The 25,432-nt window shown below is 40.5% G+C and overlaps 2 protein-coding genes across 10 annotated transcripts; one reads left to right on the top strand and one right to left on the bottom strand.

Moving 5' to 3' along the window:
- Positions 1 to 3,181: 3,181 nt before the first annotated feature.
- On the bottom strand, positions 3,182 to 9,096 carry LOC115343996. The gene is made up of 4 exons (XM_030020688.1): positions 8,965 to 9,096; positions 8,309 to 8,663; positions 8,040 to 8,154; positions 3,182 to 3,438 (listed from the first exon to the last, which is right to left on the bottom strand). The coding sequence occupies exons 1-4, from the start codon at positions 9,094 to 9,096 to the stop codon at positions 3,360 to 3,362; spliced, it is 681 nt and encodes a 226-aa protein (XP_029876548.1). The 3' UTR covers positions 3,182 to 3,359.
- On the top strand, positions 8,492 to 24,151 carry ZNF330 (zinc finger protein 330). Of its 9 annotated transcripts, none has more exons than XM_030013135.1 (11): positions 8,492 to 8,631; positions 10,296 to 10,546; positions 13,687 to 13,816; positions 14,091 to 14,110; positions 14,232 to 14,302; positions 16,485 to 16,564; positions 17,903 to 18,029; positions 18,788 to 18,892; positions 21,451 to 21,497; positions 22,617 to 22,734; positions 23,412 to 24,151. In XM_030013135.1, the coding sequence occupies exons 3-11, from the start codon at positions 13,697 to 13,699 to the stop codon at positions 23,687 to 23,689; spliced, it is 966 nt and encodes a 321-aa protein (XP_029868995.1). In that variant the 5' UTR covers positions 8,492 to 8,631; positions 10,296 to 10,546; positions 13,687 to 13,696; the 3' UTR covers positions 23,690 to 24,151. The 9 variants fall into 9 exon arrangements, with proteins under 9 accessions (XP_029868995.1, XP_029868949.1, XP_029868987.1 ...); XM_041123128.1 differs by having other exon boundaries at positions 8,497 to 8,667; positions 10,296 to 10,515; XM_030013107.2 differs by having other exon boundaries at positions 8,497 to 8,667.
- Positions 24,152 to 25,432: the final 1,281 nt, after the last annotated feature.

The following is a 25,432-nucleotide window of genomic DNA, read 5'->3' as shown; positions in this document are numbered from 1 at the left end:
CCACTATGCAAATAAACTCCACCAAGCAGCCACTTGAAAAAAGAAAACAAATGGAAGCAACATTTTACTTCAGCTGGGTAATGATACAAATGGAAATGCTCTGGAAACATACTGGCTGCCAGGGGCATCCCATCCATCTTCCAGCCCAAATCTGTTACACAACTAGCTTTTGTAGGATGCCTAGAAGGTCTTCAAGCTCTGCGCGGGTCAGACCAAGAAAAGCTGGCAGTGACCAAAAGTTATTGCTATCTAACCTCATTCATCATCATGCAAATAGCAAATGCATAGCCTCAAGGCCCTATTCCTTGTAGACAAATATTTAAATTCATATAAAATACATAGCCACATCCTAGCTGCAGATGGCATCAGACTGTCCAGTGACATGACAGCAGCAAGAAACATAATAAAACAAACAAACAAACAACTCCTCAAACACCTTGATGGTACTTCCAATGACCCATCAGACATGCACTCGATGTGGAGACTGCACATCTACAATGAGTTAAAGAGAACTCCATCTTGTCAAAAAGAAATATAACCTAGAAAAAATTAGCAAAGAAACCAGATGCCAGTCCAGGGTGCTGTTTTCAGAAACTGCTTGCTTTTTTCTTGTCCTTCTTTTGGAGTTTTACCTTAGGTACATCAATGTTGCAGTTTTCCACCAGTGTTTTAAATAATACATAAATGCAATAAAATAATTGAAACAAACTCTTCAATTCCCCCTTATACTCCATCAAAAAGGCTTTTGCTCTGCTTTTTAACACCACCGCACTTGGAACACTTATTATAAAATGAAAATGTATTTCACAATGCATCACCCGTTGATAAGCTCTGCCTCAGAGTAGGACTACAGATTCATTACTCCACAGTAAATATAAATAAGGAGTTTAGTGAACATTGTGAGCACATGACTATTTATAGTGACACTTCAATAACTCTAAATGTACAGGTACTTGAGAAGCAATGGAACAGTTATTACAACTTTGTACTATAAATGAAATCTAACAAATAAAATACAAATGAGAATGAATAGAAACTATTGTCAGAATATCAACTAACGGCAGTGGAACATAAACAAATGGGTTTTCTAAATCAATCAGAATACCGAGGACTGATGTCCATGCCTAGAAATGGCTCCAAGTCTTGTTATTCATAGTACCATAAAAATGTGATTTGACACTCGATTACCTGCATTCAAACATCTTACTTATAATACGGGTGTTACATCATCAAACATCTTATTTACAATACAGGTGTTACACCATCTACAATATGAAGTTCAGTATGTTATGAATTGCTGCATGATGCTATTATAAACACTGGCTGTAATCCTGTTCTTTATCCACAATGCTTTTCAAAAACATGGTTAGGGCAAATTAGACGGAAGCTTGTTAAGCTTATTAAAGAGATGATAAGAGAGAGCTCCCTCCAATATCAGGGAAGCGAACTGGTGATGCAAAAATTCTCTTTCAGCCCTCTGAACCAACAGCTAAACCACCCATGTTGTATGCCGTAAAGCAAACAATCTGTCCTTCAGCTTTCATTAGCTGAATAAATTCAGTATTTAATTCAGCCAGCGCTCAGTACCACTGATATTAGTCTCATCTAAATGGAGCTATAATGAGACAGGAAAACCATTCAGTTCCTATTTGCATAAGATTTCTACAACCGAATGCTACTGAACAAGGAAAAGCCACAATTAAAGGAGAAAAATTGCTATCTAGATAGGAAGTGACACAAAAGAGGAGCATGCCACACAGCTCAATAACTGAGGAGAAACATGGAACAGTTGAAATGCTAAATTTGTTAGCACAGATATTTCAGAAAAAGATGGCAAACAAATACTCTGTCTCATCTAGGCCATAATCCAACTGCCTTTAAAGTCAACAGGATCCTCCTATTCAGGATCTTTGCGGGGAGAGTTGTTAAGCCTGGGAAAAGGTTGCCCAGAGCAGTTGTGCAATCTCCATCCTTGGCAACATTTAAGATTCAGCTAGACGAGGCCCAGGCCAGCCTTATTTGATGTGGAAATTTTCAGCAGGAGACTTGGCTAGTTGACCTCCAGAGGTCCCTTCCAATCTAATTCTTTATTTTAATAATATCCATTCTAAACTACAAGAGTTTCTTGTCATCAATGTATGAGGCTCCAGCACAGCTTTTCCACTGCTTAACCACTCTCACTCTGAACAACTTTTTTCTGTATACCAGTCATAATTCCCCTTGCTGCAGCCTGTGACTGTTGCCTCTCATGCTTTCACTGTGTATCCTTGAGAAGAGTCTGGCTCTGTCTTCTCTATAAATTCCCTTTAGGTCCTTGAAGACAGCAATTAGATCTTTTCAGCCTTCCCTTCTCCTGATTAAACAACCTCAGCTCTCTTCATACATCACACAGCTACAGCCTCTGAACCTTGACACTGTCCCGCTGTTGTTCTCTCTCGCACACCATGTGGTCCCAGGCTGTAAAGTTTCGTACCCATTTGCTCTTGTGCCAGAACGGGCTTTTTGCTCACTCACCTTACTTGGCACACTGATGGAAAACCACCCTACCCCATTTTGATCTTTCATTTTGCCAGATACAGCACATCTTCTTAGCTTCGTCCCATATGACGGGCTTCTTAGTTTCCTGATCATCTTGGCAAAATTTCCTTCCACCTAGCTGTATGAATTCTGTACCCTGAACAAGGATAAACAGGTATTAACTGGTCCACGCTTATAGGGACATTTGCAGGAAGTCTACAGAAACTTCAGCCCCTCTTTCTCCTTCCTCTCTGCTTTAGCATCCTCCAGTGTAACACATCTCTTAACTCATGTGGTACAGCTGCAGCTGTGCAGCCCCCATTTTAGACCAGGGCTGAACTCAGGAAACTGTACCAAGTACTCTAAATAATGTCTTGTGAGACCTTTTTGATACCACTCTCTCTTCCCTAGCGCTGTTGGAAACACCACCTTCAGTATACCCTAGAATATACTTTCTTTGGCACAGACAGCTGGTAGGTACCCTGGGCAGGTTTCATGGCACCTAGCTTTAGCTGTCTGAAAAAAGTGATCACCCTGTCCTGAGAGAGACAGTTGACCTCCTTCAGGTGCCCATCTCTATCTGTTGATTAGAGGGAGAGGCCAGACAACAAGCTTAGACCCAGAGCTCATCATTACACAGCTGAAGTTTAGGTGAGTTAATCTCCTATCCTGCAAGTAATTAAAACATTCACATTTTTCATTCTCCCCTGTCACTTCCACCTGACAAGCCTTCAGCACTGTGCGAGAAATTCTTGTCATCAGTCATTCGCTGTCTGACTTTGATTTTTTTTTTTTTTTTACTTTTTCCATTTCCATCACACAGGTGCTCCTGTTTATTTCTATCACATATCTCCCTCTTCTTCTTCACACACAAAGCCTCCCAGTGTCACATATGCAGCAAATTTATCACCATGTGCCAACCTTTCGATGGGGTCAGAGGGAAGAGAAACAAGATAGTTTATGACATTACAATCTCATCACGGAAAAACAATACTAATAACTTGCTACCAGCCAACAAGTTCTTTTTCCATCACAAATAATTATTGCTTACCCCTTTTGTTAGAAAATGAGTAACCCATTAGTCTTGCACTATCCCCTCACCTCAGCAATCTTAATTAACATATGATAATTAACATATGATACCGCATTAAGCGCGTTACAGAAATCCCAGCATTAGCTTTACTGCATGTCTTTCATCTTTAAAAACAAAACAAAAAAGCCCCAATAAACTACCATGATAAAATGCTGTTCAGTTCTTTGTTGAAGTCATGGAAGAAATGTGAAAATATACAGTTTGAATATCATAGGAAAGATTAACAGTTTTTAATAAAGAAGTTGACAGCTCAGTGGGCTCCCTGAATTGGGACTCTAATCACTTAACAGCAAATTATCTCTTTTTCTTGTATCTCTTTTTTTTTCTCTTCTCTTTTGATACATTTCACAAACATTGACCAGACAAAATAACCATTTAGAAATTTCTTGGGGAATAATTCTCCAGGGCTAAGATTAATGATTGTAAGCATCAGTTATAATAGCAGGGGGAAAAGAAAACATGCACACAAAAAATCTTTCCAACACCTAATTTAAGAAGGCCTATTTTAAAATGTTACATTTGAACATACCAATTCAGTAGACATCAGTAAAGATTTTTGCCTCAAGTTCTTTTCTTTGTTTCCCTTTTTATGTAGTTAAATCAGCAAGGATAAATGTCTACAGACAAAATTATCTTACATCAAACAAATATTGACATGACTTTTAAGGTCAGTTGCTGCAAGGCCAGGATTTAAAAACAAATTAAATTTGATGTATGCTGTTTCAAAGGTCAGTTAGAAAGGTATATGCTGCACCCACTTTACAATGCAACCCACAGGGAGGCAAACATATTGAATGCTGCAAGGAGACATTGCAATAATGAAGATAATTATGGTAATAGGTAGGTAGGTAATAGGGGCTTAATTAGATCAGAACAAGCATGTTATTTAGAGAAAAAGAAATTGCAGTGTATTAAATTAAAAGTAAATTACAACAACTCAGGTCAGTATTTATTTCAGTTTGATAGTTAACACACTTTATTGTATCTCTAAAGAGACTGAGATGCTACAGCAAAAGGCAGCAAAAATGTTTCATTGTCATCCAGCACAGTCCAGTGTCACTGCATATGAAGGTCCTACCTGTCCCAGAATATTGCCATTCTGACAGAGGCTGTGCACACACCTAATTTCCTGGTTTTCCTTTCTGATCTCAGTAATTTTCAATAGTAAAAGTGAGATGGCATGAATCCTTTGTTATTACTTGAGTAGCTTAAGGAATAAATAAATGTTCATCCATGAAACGTGTCCTCACTGGAAAGGAAGAATTTCCATGAGATGAGCAGATGAAGAAGTGAGCAGGGCAATTCTGAAGATGGTTAGTGTCCACATGAGCTGGTACTCTCCTGCAATGGTACTACTCAGCTTTGTCACTGGAAAAAGCAACCCCCACCTTCCCTCAGACAACTGTTCCCAACACTTCTTTTCTCTGAATTATTCCCACTCAAAATGTTTGTGAATTTACTGCCATAAAAATGTGTATCTGATCAGCAGTCAGTAATCCACAGTGCTACTGCTCTGCCCTGCCACATGACTCCAAAAAGTGAACGAAAAAGGCACCGAGGTGGAAATAGAGTGCCCAAAATGTTCTTGCTCTGTACCCTGGACAGTAATTTATTTTGGAGGGATTCTGATTTATTAGCATCCTGTGGCCCTTTGCATAGGTGAAACTAACTTTATGAGATGCATGGCAGTGTAGCAGAGTAAAAGGAGGAGTGAAAAACAATGTATGCTGCAGGGTATGCCTTTAATGTGTAAATACCAACCAAGATGGCTATGCTGTCACTGCATCATTTAGTTTACAAAAGTGACTTTCACTGCCAGTTCTCTCTAGTGTACAGCTTTTACTCAGCAGGTAGCACAGCTTAGGGTTAAGACAGTCACCAATATTTGTGCTGTCACGCAAACTCTTGACTAGACAAATAACTCTGTCAAGCAATGTAGGGAGACCCTCACAGAGTCTTGTCCTGTTTTCTCAGCTAGACAGACAGTGGCCATTAAGCAAAAACATGACAGTTCCGATTCTCTGTAAGGTAATATGCAATGATGATAGTTCAGAGACACACACACACACACAGTCCTTCCATGGCTTCTCTTTCAAAGGTTACTGAAAACGCCTTTAACAACGAGGGTGACTCTCACTACTTTCGGCATGTATCTTTGAAACAACAATAGTCTGCAATAGTTCCCCAGAGAGTAGTCCAGTATTGCTAATGGAAATTCTGCAAGCTCTAAATTGGCTATTCTTATCTAATTTTTTTTTTTAATTCACTTGTATTACAGCCCTAGGCCGCTTTACCGGTTCTGAAAATAAGGTATTTTACTGTTCATGAGTGAAGTGACTAACTCCTGCCATCTAGAGGTGGTTTCTGGAACACAATCGAGGCAGATAGAGTTTCACAGGATAAAATAAAATAACTGCTTAAAAACCATTTAAGTGAGACTAAGATAAAAATCTTAGTGTCTGCCTGTCTCCTTGGAACTTTTCTAGATTGTTCCCTCTTTTTCACTCATGTGTTTGTTTATGTAAAAATGCACATTCAAATGAGAGGATAAGCGTCACATCTGTGGATGTATGAGAGTTCTTTCTTCAACGGCTCCATTCATTCATTAAAGTAAATTAGCCGACTAGGATAATCATTCTAAAATAGATTAAAACTTTCTGTTAGTATTTTTTTCCAATGTTGTATCATTTATTCTCATCGTGTTCTTGCATTCATGGCTGCCTAAACCAGACTAGAATGGTCACAACCAGAATAAAAGAATATTAATGATTAATGGCATTCATTAAGAAAAATGAGAATGACACAAAAAAGCTCTAAGGTCTCACAAAAGATTGTATTTTCTACTTAGGTTGTTGGTTAAATAGCATGTAGCCATGGCTACTGACAACAGTTTAAAATGACTTCTCTACATGCTTTTTTACAAAGGAGAAATGTCCAGTTAAGTGATTGTCATGAATGTTTGTCTTAAACAATAATGCTGTTTTTTGTGCATCCCACTAACCGGGTGTGAAGATTTCATCTTGAAGAAAAAGCACGACAAGCAAACTGTTCATTGTGGGAGATAGAACCCTGGCCTCACAAAAGTTAGAAAGAGTCTTCCTGGAAAGGCAATGGTGGCCAGCAAATACCTGCCTCTCTCATTAAGCCAAAATCACATTCCATAACTAGCAGCCAGCTTTCAGTAAGAAGTGCATTACCAAGTACAACGTGAAGCAATACAACTGCCCCACCTGACTGACTGGATGATCAAAGCACACAAGAAATAAAACAGTGCCCTAGGACTTATTTATATGAAATATGTATCAAACCCCTCCTAGGCAAAAGACTATGAAATACACTGGAATGTAACTGCTCCACGATCCTTGCGCTCATCTTCATTTAAACATCTATACGATACATCATCTAATGAATTTTCACAAAGGGTTTTCTAGGCAATATGCACAGAGCAATAAATATACCTGTAGGAAGAACTTTTGATGTTAAAATAAATCAAAGACATCCTTACATTTCTACTTGTGTTGTATGCCATTTATGAGGAGTTAAGCAAGGGCTCATTGTACATACAAAGAAAAGGGAGAAGCAAGTCCATACAGCTGTCTTCACCGCATACTTCATACCCCTTCACACCTCACGTAGTATCTTTCATGCGTGCCAACCAAAACCAAACTCCAGAGCTCACAGCTCTCGCAGAACTCAAGCAAGCACCACTAGGTTACAGACTTCTAGGCGGCCGAGTTGGGAAATGAGCAGAAATTGCTGAGAAACAGACTGAGCTCTCCTTCTGAAAGGCAAGTTAATCTGTGACAAAGCATGACTTGCATAACCTTGGGAGCCAGAGCCGAGTACAGGTTTTTTTTTATGGTACAGATATTATTTCCCTTTTTAAAACGTTGTATTCCTACCATTAAGATTAAACAATACTTTATTCTGAAAGCAGATAGAGCCACTGATGAAAGATTTCAGGCATAACTTTTCAGGTGCCAACCCTAATCAATTACAGTCACAACTAATTGTTACTATGCCCTAGCACTCTGTCAAGTGAAAGTTGTGGGGCAATCGCCAGGAACGCAAACAAAATTTGAGGATGGAACACCCACTGAACAGTAACATTCGTGCAAACGGTTTACAAACCCTTTTTCAATGATTTCCCAACCACAGTGAAACTGACAGCATATTTTAAGTGAGGAGAAAGATTATGTTAATTAGGACCCCCAAAATAACATCAAAAGAGGGGTTTTTTTATTATTATTTTTCTTCAGGACACAGATATTCATGTGGAGATAACAGTTTTAGCGTTTTTCTTTTTTTAACCCAAAAAGATGCATGCAAACCCAGTTTGCATTGTAACACCAAGTGCTTAGTAGTACACAAGATGCAGGTGCTAGCTGCTCCTGCCTAAGGGTGCCCTCTTTGGTATCCGTACATTTACCATTTTTTACGACGTCTCCTTCCAAAACTCTGGCAACACCTTCCTCTGTGGCGTGGAAACCCTGCCCTTTCCTGGTTCCCAACCATTCGAGGTCCAACGCGCGGACACTGCGATTCCGTGAGGGGAAAGGGCAGACTTGCCATTCTGACACTAGTTTCTCTTCCGAACTCCAGTCAGACAGAGCCGCGGGCCTTCCCGGCTCCCTGAGCCCCCCAGCTCTGCTTACTTCCCGCTTGTGCCCCTTCGGCCTCACCTACCCAGCACTGCACCGGGACGGGAAGGACGGGAGAGGGCGGCTGCCCGCCGGGTAACGGGGGCCTGAGGGGGCCGGCCCGCCCGCCCGCGGCCCCACCGGCCGCCCTCGGAACCTTCCCGCCTGGCCGCGCGGGGCCGGGCGGGCAGCGCACCGCGCCGTGCCGCTTCCGGCTTCCGCACGGCAGGCAGGTGGGCGCGGGGGGCGGTGGCAGCGGTCCCGGCGGTGGTCCCGGTCCCGGTCCCGGTCCCCCCCGCCGCTTTCCCGTTTGAGCAAGCGAAGCGGTCGCTGGCTTCCTGGGGCATAAAGTGCCGAGAAATACAGAACACGGCGATCCAGGTTGGAAACGTGTCACGACACGGTTTGGGGGCCTAGGTTAAAAAAAAAAAAAAAAAACAAACAACTAAAAATAAGGTAAAATACTGAATACGTGCGTTTTCCGAAAAGCTAGCCTGCTCTTGGCGTTCCGCCTAACAGCCTGAAACCGGGTCGTGAGGGCGCGTCGGCCTCACGCTCGGCAGCCGTTACTGGGGGGGGGGGGGAACAGCCGTTACCCGGGGGGGGTTGTCCAGCCGGCGATCCCACCGGGAACGAGGTGCGTTTCCAGAGGAGGGGATCGGGCAGAGAGGTGCCTGAGGAAACCTCCTCACGCGTGGGCCCTCACGGCAGCACAGCAGCCCCCAGGCGCTGCGGCGGCAGAGTGCTGTCGGTCACCGTGTTGCTAAAAAGTGGGGTAAGTCGCTGAAATCGCAGTGCCTTGGAAATTATTTCGTTGTTAGAAGGAATCACGGACTGGAACGGCATAAGTACGACATACTGCTACTAAGGTTTGGTTGGTTTTGTTTTTTTTTAATATTGTAGTCTCGTATAACGCTTGCAAAGTGGTAAAACGGATTTTGTTGAATTCTGAGTGGCATCAGATGTGACCCAGGAAATTTACCGTGATTCCTCTTTTGATGAATATGCATAAGGTAGAAGCTATTTGATGGTCAAATACAAGAAGTCTTGAAATATGGAAAGCCTCTTTTGGGTCTTAGTATTTGCGTGGCATGACAAGAGTAACCCGACGGTTCCCCTGCCCCCCAAATGAATAGCTTCTTACAGCTGTTCATTATATTTGTGACAGCAGGGTGGTTAGCGTATCACATAAGACAAGATAATACGACACAAGGGAATGTCATGCTTAACACAGAAGATCCAGAAATCTGTTGGTGCAATCTGCTTTCCTGTCTGCTGCAAACTTAGTGTGTGTCTTTGGGACCTCATCAAGGACAATCTTCAAGAGGGGAAAAGACAGCATAGGCGTGGTACAACCTCAACAGAATTTAGATGCCAGACACTTTTTATGTGTTTTACGTAGTGCAACCATCGGTTAAAATACACAAGCAGTCTTTGGAGCTGTGGTGGGAACTCTGCTGTCTTTGCCTGTGTTTACCTTACCAAATAATGCAGCACTTGAGGAACAGCAGGTGAAACTTTTACAGAATGAACCACACAGTGCTGGAGACCCAGTACTCGCACAACATATTTTAGGGCTTTTCCTTTGAACTACTGCTCACTTCATACACAGCCTCCCGATATCTGAACTCTGTGCTTTCTGTGCCACAGCATCAGCCATTAAGCTGGAAAGTCACGCTCGCTCCTGCTGCTGCTCCGACCCAGTCACTCTGGAGCATTTTGCTCCCGAGTAGAAAACTTCAAATGGAGAAAAACCCCATATGCAGAACTGCTCCCAGTTCGGGAGCTCAGACGCTCTGTAGGGCAGCAAGGTCATACCTTCCGGGGCCGAGGAGGGAACTAGGCATGGACCTACTGTGTCCTGGGCAAGTTCTCTTACAACAGCATCGTAGATGAAAAGGAGGGTGCTAGCATGGCTGTAAGTCTCTGCCTTCAGCAAAAAGACTCTGTTTAAGCAAAAGATTGACGCTGTCTTTCTGGCAGGTAGATCTTAAGTGAGTGGCTCACTGTAGGCATTTCCTTGGTAACTCCACCTCTTGTTTTAGGTCCTCCAGAGGCGCTTTTCTGTCCCATGCACCATCCAGGAGAGCTGGACTGCAGACAGATACCACTGGGTCTTTGCTGTCTGAGCATTTGGTAACAGTGTTGTGGTGCCTAAACACATTTTTGGGTCTTCCATCAGCCTCGGATTACAGAAGTGTTGCCAAAAGTGGAGGTGGAACATACTGCAGAGGCATTTTAAATACTGATTAGTGCTTTTAAAAGGTGCGATACTCTGATTTGAAAGGAATTGCAGGTAAACAAAGTTTTTGCTATCATAATTTCTGGCATCATAACACTATTAAGCTGTAGACAGAACATTTAAAGATGGTAAGTTCCCTAAAAATTTAGAACTCGGCAAAGACAACAAATATCTTAAGTGGAAGCTTAGAGGAAAAGAGTGACAGAATACTGATCTGTAGGATGTTGTTACTTGTTGGGTGGTGTCTGAAAGCCTGGACTGACTTGATAGCTTTGTTAAAATGACCTGACATTGCAGTTTTGTTGTTATTTAGTTTAGTGCAACTTTCTAAAAACTACCATCTTAAAGATTTCTCATAATCTGTGTCCTCAGTAGTCGTTGAGACAGTGTGTTTCATGAAAGCAGTTTGTCATTTTCGTGCTTTTGATTATGAGGTAACGTGAAGAAGTCAAGGTATAAATACTAACCATTAGATTCTGTTGTTAAATCAGCATTTAAGCAGTTTGAAAATTAGTGCGCAACCTCATATCGGACTCCCAGTGTCAGAAATGTCATGCTTTAGAATAATGACAGTTGCCAGCAGGCAGCTCAGCAATACGATTTTGACTACAAAATATGACACTAATACAATTTAAACATGGTGCAAAATGCTACAGGGTGAGAAAACTGATTTATGTGTGCTATGAAAAACAGATTTTAGTATTTGGTCAGTACAATATATTTCTTCATTTGGGAAAGTTGGAATTGTTGGGTTTATTTTATAAGACCTTTTGAACGAAGACACTAATTTTTCTTCCAAGTTTAAGCTGCTACAATTCACTGCCTGCCAATGCTGCAGCTCTCCTTACAGATGCCAGCATGCATGTCTACATGTCTGCTTGGAGTTAGGGATGAGGCTGGGGAGAGCAGGTACCTCCCATTTCCTCAGTGGCCCTGGTAGCCACCGATAGACTTACTGGAATCAGTGGAACCTTGCCTGGTGTGCTGGTTTGGGCTGGCGTAGAGTTACTTTTCTTCATAGTAGCTGGTATGGGGCTGTGTTTTGGATTTGTGCTGGAAACAGTGCTGATAACACAGGCATGTTTTAGTTATTGCTGAGCAGTGCTTACACAGAGCCAAGGGCTTTTCTGCTCCTCACCCCACCCCACCAGCGAGCAGGCTGGGGGGGCACAAGGATTTGGGAGGGGACACAGCCAGGACAGCTGACCCCAACTGACTCAAGGGATATTGCAGACCATATGACGTCATGTTCAGCATATAAAGCTGGGGAAAGAAGAAGGAGGCGGGGGACATTTGGAGTGATGGCGTTTGTCTTCCCAAGTAACCGTGATGGAGCCCTGCTTTCCTGGAGATGGCTGAACACCTGCCTGCCAATGGGAAGTGGTGAATGAATTCCTTGTTTTGCTTTGCTTGTGTGCACAGCTTTTGCTTTACCTATTAAACTGTCTTTATCTCAGCCCACGAGTTTTCTCACTTTTACTTTTCCCATTCTCTCTCCCATCCCACTGGGGAGGAATGAGCGAGTGGCTGTGTGGGGCTTAGTTGCTGGCTGGGGTTAAACCACAACACCTGGGCAGAGCTGTTCCATCATGTGGGCCGGTTTCTGCCAATCCCCAAAGTCTGTAGTGATTTTCTTCAAATTCCGTAAGTAGAGATTGAGATTTTAAGATGACACTTGTGTCTCAGTTATCAATTGTTTGAAAGTATATTTCTGCAGTTACAGAAATCGGAGGCAGAGCAAGGAGCGCTGTTAGGTGTACTTGTAGCTAAAAGAACTGTGGGGAGTTGTACAGTGCAAAATACGTTGGGGCAACTTGCTAGAGAGGCCAGATTTTCAAAACAGAAGCCCTGTTTTGAGGTACCAAAATAAGAGCTAAACACTTCCAAAAATTCAGCCATCTTGTCATCTGCAAGGAAGCATGGTTTGGCAGCTACAGCATGAAGCAGTGTGTCCACCTGGGCCATGGAGTTGGAAGTGTTTTTTTAGAACTATGTTTAATAAGGCAATTTTTTTGTCAGTGGAGAGGTCCTTGCCTGTTCCTTAGCTGCTTTCTTATTCCCATGGTTGCTAAGCATATATCCCTGCTGCCCCTTTCACTGTCATCCCCCATTAAATTGTGCTGATCTGGGCCTTGGGGGTGCTTGTTGGTTTGGGTGTTTTGGTTTTGTTTTTAACCTGTATCTGGTTTAGAATGTGACACCAAGAACAGTTACATGAGCAGAAATGAGGGGTTGATAAAGATGGAGCATAAGGAATGATGTCTATCTCGAGTGCCTGTGTTGATGAGAGAAATTCTAATGTCAGACCATGCCTTTAATCTCTCAGTTGTCCATTTCATGAAGTCAGGATAATACTTGCCTAATGTATTATAAACACAGAGTAAACTAAGCATATATGAGTACTGCACAGTTCATTGTGGACATGACAAGAGAGCAGTGGTCTGATTGATCGCCTGATGGTCTCACCACTGTATTGCATTGGTTCCCTCCTAGAATGTTAAAATAGACACACGTGTTGAACCAGATGGAATTAAATTATCATAAACCCTTCTTGGGAAACAGTGGTGCCTTCAAAGCAATGCATGCTCATCTCTTCCATTAATGCTAATGTGCTAGAATGATAAGTAAGCAGTACAAACATTCCTTTGTCATAGCTCTTAAATCTATATAACGACAGTTTGTTTTCTAAGCCTTCATGAAGTGTGAAATTTGCATTTTTGCAGTATGCCATGATTCGCTTACCTGAAGAATGCTTTTTAACTGATTGAAGTAGTTAGTGAGCATGGGAAGAGAGAGAAGCGAAAATGAGCTGAATATTGCCCTTGTTAAATAGACAAGGCAAACAAAAACCAGAGGCCCATCACAAACCTACAAAACAGTGGGTTTGGGTTTTTTAAGGCAAAACACTTAACTATCTTTATCTTAACTTCTATCTTAAGTGAAAAGTTTAAGACAGCAAAGTCCTTTCCAGATCACAAGATTCTTCACGGTTCATCACATGACTCTTCCTAAGGGTCCCTTATTCTACATTTGAAAAGAAACTTTCAGAAAAGGAAGTTAGTGGAGATGAAGCACAGTTAACATGGAAACTCCAAGATCCAGTTTTAGTGCTGGATGTATCATGTGTATCCATATATTTACATACATAGTTTTGTGTGCATTCATTACATAACATTTTTTTTTCCCTCCCACAGATAGTGAAAAATGCCTAAAAAGAAGACTGGTGCTCGTAAGAAAGCTGAGAACCGTCGTGAACGTGAAAAGCAGATAAGGGCTTCAAGAGCCAACATAGATTTAGCCAAACATCCTTGTAATGCTTCAATGGTAAAATAACCTGAAGTATTTTATACTACAATACTTGATTTTGAATTATGTAAAACCAGTGATAATACATTGACTGTATTTAATGCCACTGGAATGTCATTCTTCCTACCATCCTTCCTTTATATTAAGTTAGATTTGCATCAGAGGTATAATGCTTGAATAAAAAGTTTGATTCCTAATCAGAACCTAATTCAGAGTCCCTGTGGGGTCTGTAAATTTTGTATATTTTACCTAGAATAAAAATAATTACTGGTATTTTATTTCTTCTCTTTAGGAATGTGATAAGTGCCAAAGGTAAGTATTTTTCACCTTCTAAAACCAGTAGTTTAATATTAATTGGTTTCAAACATTTTACAGGGTTTTTTTTTTTAATGCTTGCTTTCTGTTTGTTTTTTTTTTCTCTCCATGTACCTAGACGACAGAAGAATAGAGCTTTTTGCTACTTCTGTAACTCTGTTCAAAAATTACCCATTTGTGCACAATGTGGTAAGTAGAAATAATGAACAAAAACATGCTATCCTCAGTTCCATTTGTGGTGTTAAACTCTCAGCAGTTAGACTACCTTTGTCTTAAAGTACCTTTGTAATTTTTGGAGCAGGTTCTTTTAAATCTGCAATGAATATCCTCCTTGAGAAGAGATATTACTTGATCATGCACTAATGCGTATGCCTCTGACCAGCAGAGGTTTCCAAGTCTGGGTCATGGCCTTGTCTTCAGTATTTGATCTTCAGAAGAACTTGTCTCACTGCCTTTTAGGATTGAGAACACCTGACTATTTCCCTAGATTGAATGTGTGGAGTATTGTTTCATAACAGCAGCAAAGTTAAAAACGCTCTGATTGCCAGCAAGGCGCCAATAAATACTGATTTTTAGGGGTGATGTAATTTCTGATCAGTTTAATATCAATTAAAGCAACAATACATTATTCACCTTGCATGGTTTTGTAATGTAATATGCTGCTCATATTTATATGTGCTAGAGGGCTGATGCTTTGAAATCAGAAGAGAAGGACTCTTAGTGACAGAACTCTGCTCTGAATCAGGCTAAAATGCCTTTTTTTTTTTTTTTTTTTAAACAGCTGCTTGCTTGCAGGGGGTGTTGATAATCGTTTCATATTTTGAGGTGACTTTTGTTGTTTTACTGTTTCAACACGTCCTTGCAGATTTTCAATTTTTCATTAAGCAATTTGGCTGTTTTGTACTTTGACTCTCAGAGCTGCTGACATCTGCAGCTTCCAGTGCCTTTGTTGGGACCTGCAGATACTGAGCATTTCTGGAAGCCAAGCTGTTAGTGTGCAATTTCAGTGTGTCAGCCTTCATAAGTCTTCTGTCATCATGCAGTGAAATACTGAAAACATGTTGTCTGTCTTATAGTACACATCTGAAGCTGACTCCTGTGTGTTGAATTTATCTTAATCTGCAGTACGTTTCTGGAGGAAAAGCATTTCTAATAACAACCACAAAATCATATTGAGTCCCAGGGTTTTCCAAGACAAAGACTGTTAGAGCTATTTGGTGCTTAATCAAGCGTTGGGGACAGCCCCTGTAAACCAACAGCATCTTTCTTAGAGAAGTCCCTGAGGGATGTGAGCAAGGTAGCTGTATTGCAGTTCTCCAGACCCAGTAATACCCCCCCCACCTCTCATTGCCCAGCTCAGCCCACCACTGGTCCATCCTCACCCTCCAAGTGCCATTAGGTGTCTGAGGTGTGATTTAATACAAAACTCTGCTGATACTGCATACTGGGATTTAATTACATTTTCAGAGTAGAATTTGGTTTTGTCAGCTCTTGAACGGGTTTGCAGGGAGCACCCTTTTGTTGGTTTCTCTAAGCAGGCAATAATGGAGACACCAAAGGGGTCTGTGGCAGGACAGCTTAAATCAGTGATAAAACTCCATTGCAGTAGCCTGGGCTAACTACAGTATTTTTTCTTTTTGCTTGTATAACTGCATACAGAGTATGGATCTTTCTGGTAGAGCTATTTATGTCAGAGGCAAGGAGTAGGGGAAAGTTGTCACCCTAACTGCTTGCTTGTGTCAGGATGACTTTTAAGTGCAGACTGTGGCTTTTTCTCCCACCCATCCCCTGCATTTAAAGGGAATTATTTTGTCTAGGAAGTAATCTCTTATATGGTTTTTAAAAAAAACACCCCAGAACCCCAACAACCACCAAAAACCCAAGTATCCAAATAGCTGTAAGTAATTAAATCGTCAGGTGCACATGTTTGTTGTTTTTTTTTTTTTCATGGGGCCTCAGCTTTACACAAAGCACATGCTGCTTTTATGGTGGGACAGAACTAGCAGCAGTTTTAAATGCAACTTTTTAAGATGTCATTGCTTGACTTTCACCTTAATTTTGTTCTTTGGTTTGTTTTCACGTTTGAAATTCTTGCCAATGCCTCAAACCGTAGAGCAAGACAACATATTGCCTTATTATCTTAGTACTGGGGCAAGAGATTTTGGCTGAAAGCAGACAATAATCAATTTGATCTAAGGGAGGTGTGAGGGTGGGTTGCAGGTTACAGACATTTGCTTACATTGTTTTTACCTGGATTTACAATTAAGCACAGGAGCTTGGTTGAAGTACTGCTCTTATATGAACATTCATTCTAATTTTTTCTTACTTTCATATAGTTTTCTTCTGGTTGCTTGCCTTTTTTTTTAAACAGGAAAAACCAAATGCATGATGAAGTCTTCAGACTGTGTTATAAAACATGCTGGTGTGTACAGTACTGGACTAGCAATGGTGGTATGTATATAAAATTACAGCCTTTTTTGCACTGTGAGGTTATTCTATGCAAATCTTTCTGAAAAAAGATAAAATGGATTTATGGAATGATAGCATGTACCATTCCAAGTTTTTTGTTTTTTTTTTCTCATCTTACCATCACAAACTGATTTTTCCCTTATACTGGAAACCCAAATTTTGCATTTTTAGATTCAGCTCCTGCAAACTCTGACACACGTCCTGGATGCTAATGGATCCGTGCTGGTGGCAGGCCCTAAGCACGTGCATTAACAGCACTGGAGCTTACATGCCCCGTAGCCAATTCCCAGTCTTCATTAAAATCTAGGATCATTCTGTAGAAACCGGTGGACTTTTGTTGCCATCTTCTCAGTATTGCGGAGACCATCAGTATCACAGAGAGGAATCTGTTCCATGACATTAGGGGTAATTTTGTTTTTAAAAAAAAAAAAAATATCATTTGGGCTCTTAGCAGAGATAGTCATAGCTTCTGGCCTTTGAATTTTTGTTCTTAGAAGGACAAGTTAGTTACTCCATTCTGGAAAGGAAAGTATGAGATGAGTCTCTGGATTAAATGCTGCATGGACTAAACCTCTGTCCTGTTTCTGCCTCCAGTTGGTAGTCAGCTGTTCTCAGTAACACAGCTGGCCTTTCTAGTCTGAAGTTCCTAAACTCATTCCATGTGTTCACTAATGCAGTATTTTCATCAACAGTTAATTCAGATCTATCATTGTTTTCTTAGTTTTGTGTGCATGTAATGCACGTAGTAGTTTCTCACGTATGGGCTGAGGAGGCTTCTTAAATGCTACAATTAAAGGATAGTTTATGTGTAGATCTTGCAATTTAATCAAAAGGAAAGGTAGAGTGTCTAATTTATTTCTAATTAGTTATTTGATCTTTGCTCTCTACAGAGCTTGTGTTCTAATACAGCATGCTTTAAAATCCAAATGACTGATTTCAGCTGTAAAAATCTAGTGGCATTTTTCAGGTCGTCTTTGAAATTGCATTTTTGCCAGAACATTGTTATCATTTATGGATCTCAGTTTTCAGCTGGAAGACACAATTTTCATGCATAAGATTTAAGATAGGAAATGTAAAAAACAGAAAAGGATAAAACAAAGTTATTTTGCATTATATTTAATCCTGAAGAAGTGAATATCAAACAAACAACATGAACTGTGGAGCAGCTTGATAGGAATACAGATGCAGTTCATACTTGCTCGCTCAGCTGGAATGAACCCACTGAGAAAATGAATACTTGGATACATTCAGGCTTATGGAATAAGAGTCTCTTTCTTGGTATTGCAGAAGTCCCAAGATGATATCTTTCTGTAATTGCAGGGTGCAATCTGTGATTTCTGTGAAGCTTGGGTGTGTCATGGGAGGAAGTGTCTCAGCACACATGCGTGTATCTGCCCTCTCGCAGATGCAGAATGTATTGAGTGCGAAAGAAGTGTCTGGGACCATGGTAGGTTGCTCACACTTAAAAGTGAGAAAATCTAAATGATACTTTTCTCTTCACATTGCTTAAGTTATCGTACCTATATTCTTAACATAGCATTTTTAATCTTCAGTGATTAGTCCTTGCAGTATGTTTGTTCAAAGCAAGGCATTCTCCCCATTTTAAAAATTGACCTTATGCAGTGGGGAATGTAAATGACCTGCTCAAGAACATACAGTGCTCAACTTGGGCATGGTTATGTAATCTAAAGTATTAACTGTCTTATCAGCCGAGTGCTTCGCATAATTAAGCACTGCATCAGATTGTCAACACACAGTTTTCTGCCATTCCCACTCCATTCATCTGCGCTAGTACAGGTATTTGGATTCCCAATTGCTTAGCAAACCATACTGATCTCCGTCTGTGGAATCCTTTAAAGTGTTTATTTCAAGTGTGCATCAGAGGTGAGGGAGTGGGAGGAAAGGAGACTGGGTGAGAGAGGATGTGATTCAATTTAAGAAAAATACTTAGTGCCATAGTCAAATTAAAATGAAGAAAAGCACTAGACATAATACTTTCTTTATATTTACGCTGTCTTGTATTGTGGCCTACGTGCTATCTTTCATTATAATAATGGACAGCAGTGTCTAATTTAGGACTTTGTTGAAGCATTTGTGACAGAAGGGAGAACTGTTTTTCAGTCAAAACTACTGTCTAAATTGTTTGCAGAGCAGAATTTGATGGTATGCCCATTGCTGATTATTTTGCCTTGATAAATCTTTTAGGAGGCAGAATATTTGCCTGCTCTTTTTGCCACAATTTCCTCTGTGAAGATGATCAGTTTGAACATCAAGCCAGCTGCCAAGTTCTGGAAGCAGAGACATTTAAATGTAAGTTAGTTATTCATAGTCCTTTCACCACAGCTAAACAGACTCTCCAATTGCTTCCTCTATGCTCCAGAATACTCCCCATCACCTTTTCCAAATAACTTTTACCATGACTGGAGGAGGGGGCCTGTTTCCAATGTGGTTGCTTTTGATACCCAGTTATCTAGACTAGAGCTTTTGTCTCTGACCTTCCTCCATGCCAGATGTACATAGCAGTTGTTTCCCTGCCTGGTTCTTACAGGCCACCCATGGGAAGTTGCCTTTGCAGGAGCCAGCAGCCTCTGAAGTTGCAGTGTTGGCAGTGGCCAGGACTGCAGCAAACCTGCTGGAACTGCTGATGCTGCTTTTTTACTCCACAGAGCTCTACAGGCAAGAAGGGGCTCTCTTCCACTCTTCTGACTGTATAATGAGCTATTTCTAGATACCTGTTCCTCATGGAAAACAGCTGCCCTAAATATACCACCTGTGTTAGTCTGGCTAAACTTTCCCAGATTGCTGTGGATGGCCTGTATTTTGGTCAAGGGTTAGCATCTGTTGATTTTGCAAAAGCAGCAAGTGCTGAGGAAGGCCGTGACTCAGGAAGCAGTCATTGTCTGATTCAGTGGGACAGGGTGAGCATGGAAGGAAGTAACAAAAATAGTGTTCATCCAGTGCATGAACTCAGTGTTAGTTTCTTCACTGACCAGTGGGCTGTGGACATGCGTGTCAGTAGATGTAGTAAATGTTGATACAAATGCACTTTTACTGAGTAAAGAACAGGTAGCTGAAGACTTTATATCCTTTTGAACTTTGTGTGGGCAAAACCGAAACTGATATTTGTAAGAGGACGTGATGGCCGTGCCCGACTTTGCTAGTCCACTACACATCTCTGGCTGAAACAGGGAAACTTCAACGAAAGTTAAAAAAACATCACCAAACCATGATTGTGCATGTTTAAAATAATCTTTTGTAGAAGTATTTCTTTCCTACCCACCATTAACTACTATGTGGTTTATCCCCCCGAGACAAGTGTTTGTCGCTTCCAAAAACTCGTATGTGTTAATTTTGACTATTATAACATTTTCAGTCCTTATTATAGAAAATCAAGGTGCTCTTTATCATGTATAAGACTGTTTTCTTCAGAACTGACTAATCTCGTCCTAACTGATTTCTCCCAATTCAGAATACTTGTTGATTTTAATGTTATAGTCTGTGTCTTTAGAAATCTCTTATCTCCTTTTCATGTCCCATCCTTTTTTTCCCAGCCAGCTATTTTCTAAGCCTTGATTAGCTTCCCTTGATTTATTCTGCCAGAATATCTTGCTGCATAGCAATACTGAAGCAGCAACAGCTGTTCCACAAGAATGTTTTTTCAGTGATTGTTGGAAGCTTTTAATTCACAGATGTGATGTCACACCCTGAATAGAGAAATTGCTTTTTGAGGGTTTTCACAGTGTTCAATGTTTTGTGGCACAGTGCAGTCTTGGTAGAGAGGCAGGATTTCTGTCAGTGTGTGGTAACAAGATTATAAAACCTCAACTTTTACAGAATACATGAACTTTAAATGCGGTCATGCAATTGTAGTCTAAATCCCATTCTAGCTGTGAAAAAGGTATTGTTACTTTCCACCACTATCTGAGAGAAGTTTTTTAAAGTGCCGATTCTCCAGAAATGTTTGAATACATATGCATTAGCATTTCCAGTTCCATCTTTAAACATGTGACTGAGCACTAAATCCTGTGCCTGTCTGGCTCATGTGGAGAACTCATGATATTTATTACTTCAGATTCAAAGACTTTGTCACAGGGGTAAGGCAAGGTGGAAAGGAACAAGTACTTGCACAGCAACTGATAAAATACGTATTACTGCTGCTTGAGGAGTAGGTATTCACGCAGCTTTGCATTGCTGCCAATTCCCATGTGGTTGCCTTTACTATACTCCCTCTAGTGGAGTGAAGAAACTAGTTTGAAGCTTCAAGACAAGTTACATTTTGAGCACTGATTCTTCTCTTTACAGCTCATGTGCCAGCTACAATTATTTCACACAGATTTTCATATGAAGTTGTATGCAATAAAGTACATTTGCAGAGGACATGACAGAAAATGCAGAACAAAACAACTGTTCTAGGCTTGGAAGTTCACAAGCTTTAAGTGTTCTCACATCCCATTTAAATGAGATAATGCTATTAAAGGGTGCCATGGCATTGTTTAGTGACAGTAAAATACTAGCGCTTCTTTTGATAGTTAGAGAAAAGGAAAAGCAAGGTGATCACTTAATACCAAACTGGTTCTGAAACTTCTGTTTTTAAAAGTTTGGACACTCAAGAAAGAATTAAACTTTTTTCCCTTTTCAACTTTTAGTGTCAAATTATATTATTGCAATGAGGCTTAGACATGAAAAAAAACTAGTAAAATGATACTGTATGGTAAAATGAGTGATTCGTGTTGCCAAAGTGCAGTTGTGTCAGGGAATTAAAAATAAATGCCTCAATTACATTATTACATATTTTTGCAAGGTCTTAAAAACATCGCAGATATGCAGTTTCCAAGTACTGAATTTTATATATTGATTTTCTCCAACAGGTGTTTCCTGTAACAGGCTTGGGCAGCATTCATGCCTGCGTTGTAAGGTAAAGACAGTTGCACGTAGCTGTGATTTTAGACTTGTTCTCCTTAGCCTCCAAGGCTGGTATCAAGCCTTGTCATGTCGTCTTCTGCATTGTTAAAAAAGGTATTCGTACTTTTTGTATTAGTTTCTGAAGCCTGGGGGCAGACTTATCAGGGACAAAAGGGCTTCTATCTGTGCTTGCTTGTTAACCACAAGCCAATGTTGTGCATCCCCATGCCAGGTGAGGAGATCTTCACTTTGTCCAGCCCTCTGTGTTTAAATTGGGGCTGTACGATGTTTGGGCCATTTAAAAAAAAATAAAAAATCAAACCAATCCTTGTTCTTGAACAGAATCCAAGGCTTTGGAATATGTTTTGATCCACCATAGAACTAAGACAATTTATTTTTTATTTTTTTTAAAACAGTCAAGTGATGATCTGACCAGCAAACACCGCAGCCTAGATCCAATAGAAATCATCTCCACAGCTAATCCAGTTTTACCCATGCACAGGCTAATTTGTTGATGTCAGGCTTTTGGTTTTACACACTCAGAAGTAATTTTGTATAAAAAGTTCCACCTGCTTCATCATCAGCATTGCCCAGATTTCTCCAGGTGCTGGTTCACTGCCTGCTCTTACTCTACTTACCCTACATATGTTTCCCTGCAGTCTCCCATGGCATCAATTTCATATTGCAAATTGTTCCTTTCTCCAGATATCTTCACTGGTACCATGGTGCTCAACATGTGAAATTTCAGTCTCTAATTCTTGCCTTCAGGTCACTGCATAGTTATGTTCTGGCGTACATCTCTGATTGTATTTTATTTAAGCTTGTCAACGTAAACCAAAGTTTGCCAGGCTCCTTGTGGGCAGCACTATAATCCAGTCCTTGAGTATGTTACTTTCTCTACTTGTTTATCAGCACTTTTATCCAGCTTCTTCCCCAGGAAGCCATGAAACTATGTTCAACACAGAAGTGGTTGCTCTGTGCACAGACTCCAGTTCCACTGCACATACAGCTCATTAAATTTTAATCCCAACCAGAAAATCCTGCTGCTGTTAGACACTTTTTGCTTGCTTCTTGCTGAAGAGGATGCTTCTATGATTAACACATTTAGCCTTTTTATTCTTTTACCCCACAGGCTTGTTTTTGTGACGATCATGTGCGAAGTAAGGTTTTCAAGCAGGAAAAAGGAAAAGAGCCTCCCTGCCCTAAATGTGGCCATGAAACTCAGCAGACAAAGGATCTGAGCATGTCAAGTAAGCCTGCTTCTCTAGCTAACAAGCTATACAATACCATTGGTGACTACTTTTCTGCATAGGAACACTGAGTAAAGTCTGATTACTTTCAATTGTTTTGCAAAGCTTTGCTGCATTTGTTTTGGGAAAAACTTCGTGTTTCCTAGATCTGGAATTGAGTGAGTAGTCTCTCATTCTTAATCCTTAATCGATTCCAATACAGGGAAAGCTTTTGTTTAGTTTGAGATTTTAGTTATGGAAAAATTGCAAAAAATCACCACTTAGGCCTTTATTTCATCTACAAGAAGCTGGCTAAAGAATTTTAAAGTGCAATTTGATGACATGCATACAATCTACCTCCACCACTCTTGAATAAATCACAGTATGTATTATGTCTGCAAAGCACATCCAATTACAGGTTTTCTTGACTCGAGTACCAAAGGGTTTATCTTAAAACCGAAGTCATACTCTGGGGGCAGTTACTGTTTATACAGAATTGGCTGCAGGGGGACAGACTATGTGTAGCAGAAAAGTTCTGTCAGAGTAAGGATAAAATCTGAAAGTCAGATTTAGAAAAAAGCTGCCTAACATTGTACACTCTTTGCTGAGTAGTGAAAAAGGATGGAAAAGAAATGTCAGATGCTCTGCTCAAATTGCTGTTGAGGGGTGAGAACGTGATGATTTTTCTCTGCCTGCAGCACGCTCTTTGAAGTTTGGCCGACAGACTGGAGGAGAAGATGCAGACGGAGCTTCTGGTTATGATGCTTACTGGAAGAACCTCTCCTCCAGCAAGGCTGGAGATGCAGGTGATCGTGAGGATGAATATGATGAATATGAAGCAGAAGATGATGATGAAGATGACAATGATGAGGGAGGGAAGGAATCTGATACAGAGACCACAGATGTATTCAGCAATTTGAATTTAGGAAGGACCTATGCTAGTGGATATGCACATTATGAGGAACCCGAAGATTAAGCTTCATATGCTGGCAAGCTAAAAAACACTTGGAAGGAGCCAAGCAGTACTTCACTCGTGTTGTGTACATGCCAGTAGGATAGCTCTATCAGGTACTTACATATCAAAGTTAGGGAGTAAAGAGTGTGGGACTTCTGCAGTAACTCCAAGTGATTTTTTTTTTTTTTTTTTTTTTTTTTTTTAATAAACCAATATTGAGTTTGGGACTGGGGGAGAAAACAGGAGTATTTTTATTCCGCTAAGCAACCAGGGTGGATTTGTCCTTGAGTTACTGAGTATACTGGTTCAATGCCATTTTCCCCTATCAATACCGGAACATGGGAGGGCTGACAATTTGCTTATCAGAAATTAAGTTATTTTTTACAGTAATTTTGTTAACTGATTTCATAAAATTAATGTAGTGGTGGGTTGGTGACTGTTTTTTTTTTGGTCTGCACAATAAAAGTCAACTGCATTCTCTAATGAATTGTCATAAATATTGATCTCCCCTGAATAGTTGGAAAGCAGGTTGTATACAAAGTGTAAATTGACACTAAAATAACTTCCTTGTTTATGTAGGTAAGGCAGATCAATGTAGCTCTCTATGTACTTGAACATTACCTTCCCAGCATTTTTAGTATTAGATATTAATCAATGCAGCTATATGCAGTCATTACAAGTGCACCCCAGATAATAAAAAATTTTATTGCAATAAAAACGTTGGTGTATCCTATCTGCCACTAAAATCTATAAGACAATTTCTCATTAGATCAAAAAGACACTAGTTTCTTCTGTGCCTAGCCTTCAACTCCCTTCCTTGCACATGATACAAAAAAATAAAAAATTTGATAGGGTTCAAATACTGTTCTGTGCAAATGTTCTGGTACAAGGCAAGTGATCAGCACATCTGAGCTGAGGAGGTGACACTTGCAGAAGTGTTTGCAGTTATTGTGATTTGAAAGTCAACATGCTAATTACCAATCTACACATCTAAGTGATAGTACTTAGTCTCCTCCTGTAGAGCAGTGTTGCAAGGATAGCAACTTTAACAGCAGACAGATCAAGGTACAAGGGCAGCCACCTGAAGTGTTACTCCAGCTTTCTAAATGGCATGCTTAAATGCAAGAGAGCTATTTCTTGTTATCTGTAAGTATCTGAACCGATTATAGAATTACCTACTTTTGTGGTGCTTTCTCTGATGTTTCTTAACAGTTAAAGGTCATATGTTGGCAGAGCATAGCCTATTGAGAATAATTTTTAATGATGTTAGGATTGGCAAATGAGCATTGCCTAACAAAAGATTGAGGGACCTGGCCCTGATAGTTCCCTCCTAAATGCCTCATACCAAATGAATAAAAGACATGAGCTGGAATACATCCAAGACAAAAACAAACTGACAAAGAGCATGACTTGGTTATGGCAGCTGAGGGAAGAAACTGCACTGGAGAGAGGGACATGACCTGATCAGCGCATGTCAAGTGCTTGCCTTCAGAACTGGAGCAGAAACCATGCACTGTCTGGAAGCCAAATCCCCTTCAAAAATTGAAACTCTAGGGCCATCCAGTTTCATGTGCTAGCAAAGACCTATCCATCTTAAATTATGTACCTGATAGATGTCTTGATTAGTCTTTTGCATAACCAAACTCAAAGTGAGGGAAGTAGGATGTCTGCCAGTTCAACAGTGATTACTTATTTGTGAAATTGGCACCTGTGATAGAATTTCTGCTCAACATCATGTGGTCCAAAAAATTCCACAATTGAGTC

This window comes from Aquila chrysaetos, chromosome 1 (assembly GCF_900496995.4).
Source record: "Aquila chrysaetos chrysaetos chromosome 1, bAquChr1.4, whole genome shotgun sequence".
NCBI lineage: Eukaryota > Metazoa > Chordata > Aves > Accipitriformes > Accipitridae > Aquila > Aquila chrysaetos.
This window is presented reverse-complemented; position numbering and strand designations above follow the sequence as displayed.

What these genes read in the sequence shown, in the direction of transcription:
- ZNF330 (XM_030013135.1), top strand. Translation starts at nt 13,697, where the DNA reads ATGCCTAAAAAGAAGACTGGTGCTCGTAAGAAAGCTGAGAACCGTCGT. An exon ending in ATCCTTGTAATGCTTCAATG is followed by an intron (nt 13,817 to 14,090) that starts GTAAAATAACCT and finishes TCTTCTCTTTAG; the next exon opens with GAATGTGATAAGTGCCAAAG. An exon ending in GGAAGCAGAGACATTTAAAT is followed by an intron (nt 18,893 to 21,450) that starts GTAAGTTAGTTA and finishes TTTCTCCAACAG; the next exon opens with GTGTTTCCTGTAACAGGCTT.
- LOC115343996 (XM_030020688.1), bottom strand. Translation starts at nt 9,096, where the DNA reads ATGCCGTTCCAGTCCGTGATTCCTTCTAACAACGAAATAATTTCCAAG. An exon ending in CGCAGCGCCTGGGGGCTGCT is followed by an intron (nt 8,664 to 8,964) that starts GTGCTGCCGTGA and finishes TTTTTAACCTAG; the next exon opens with GCCCCCAAACCGTGTCGTGA. An exon ending in AGGAGACGTCGTAAAAAATG is followed by an intron (nt 3,439 to 8,039) that starts GTAAATGTACGG and finishes CCCCATCGAAAG; the next exon opens with GTTGGCACATGGTGATAAAT.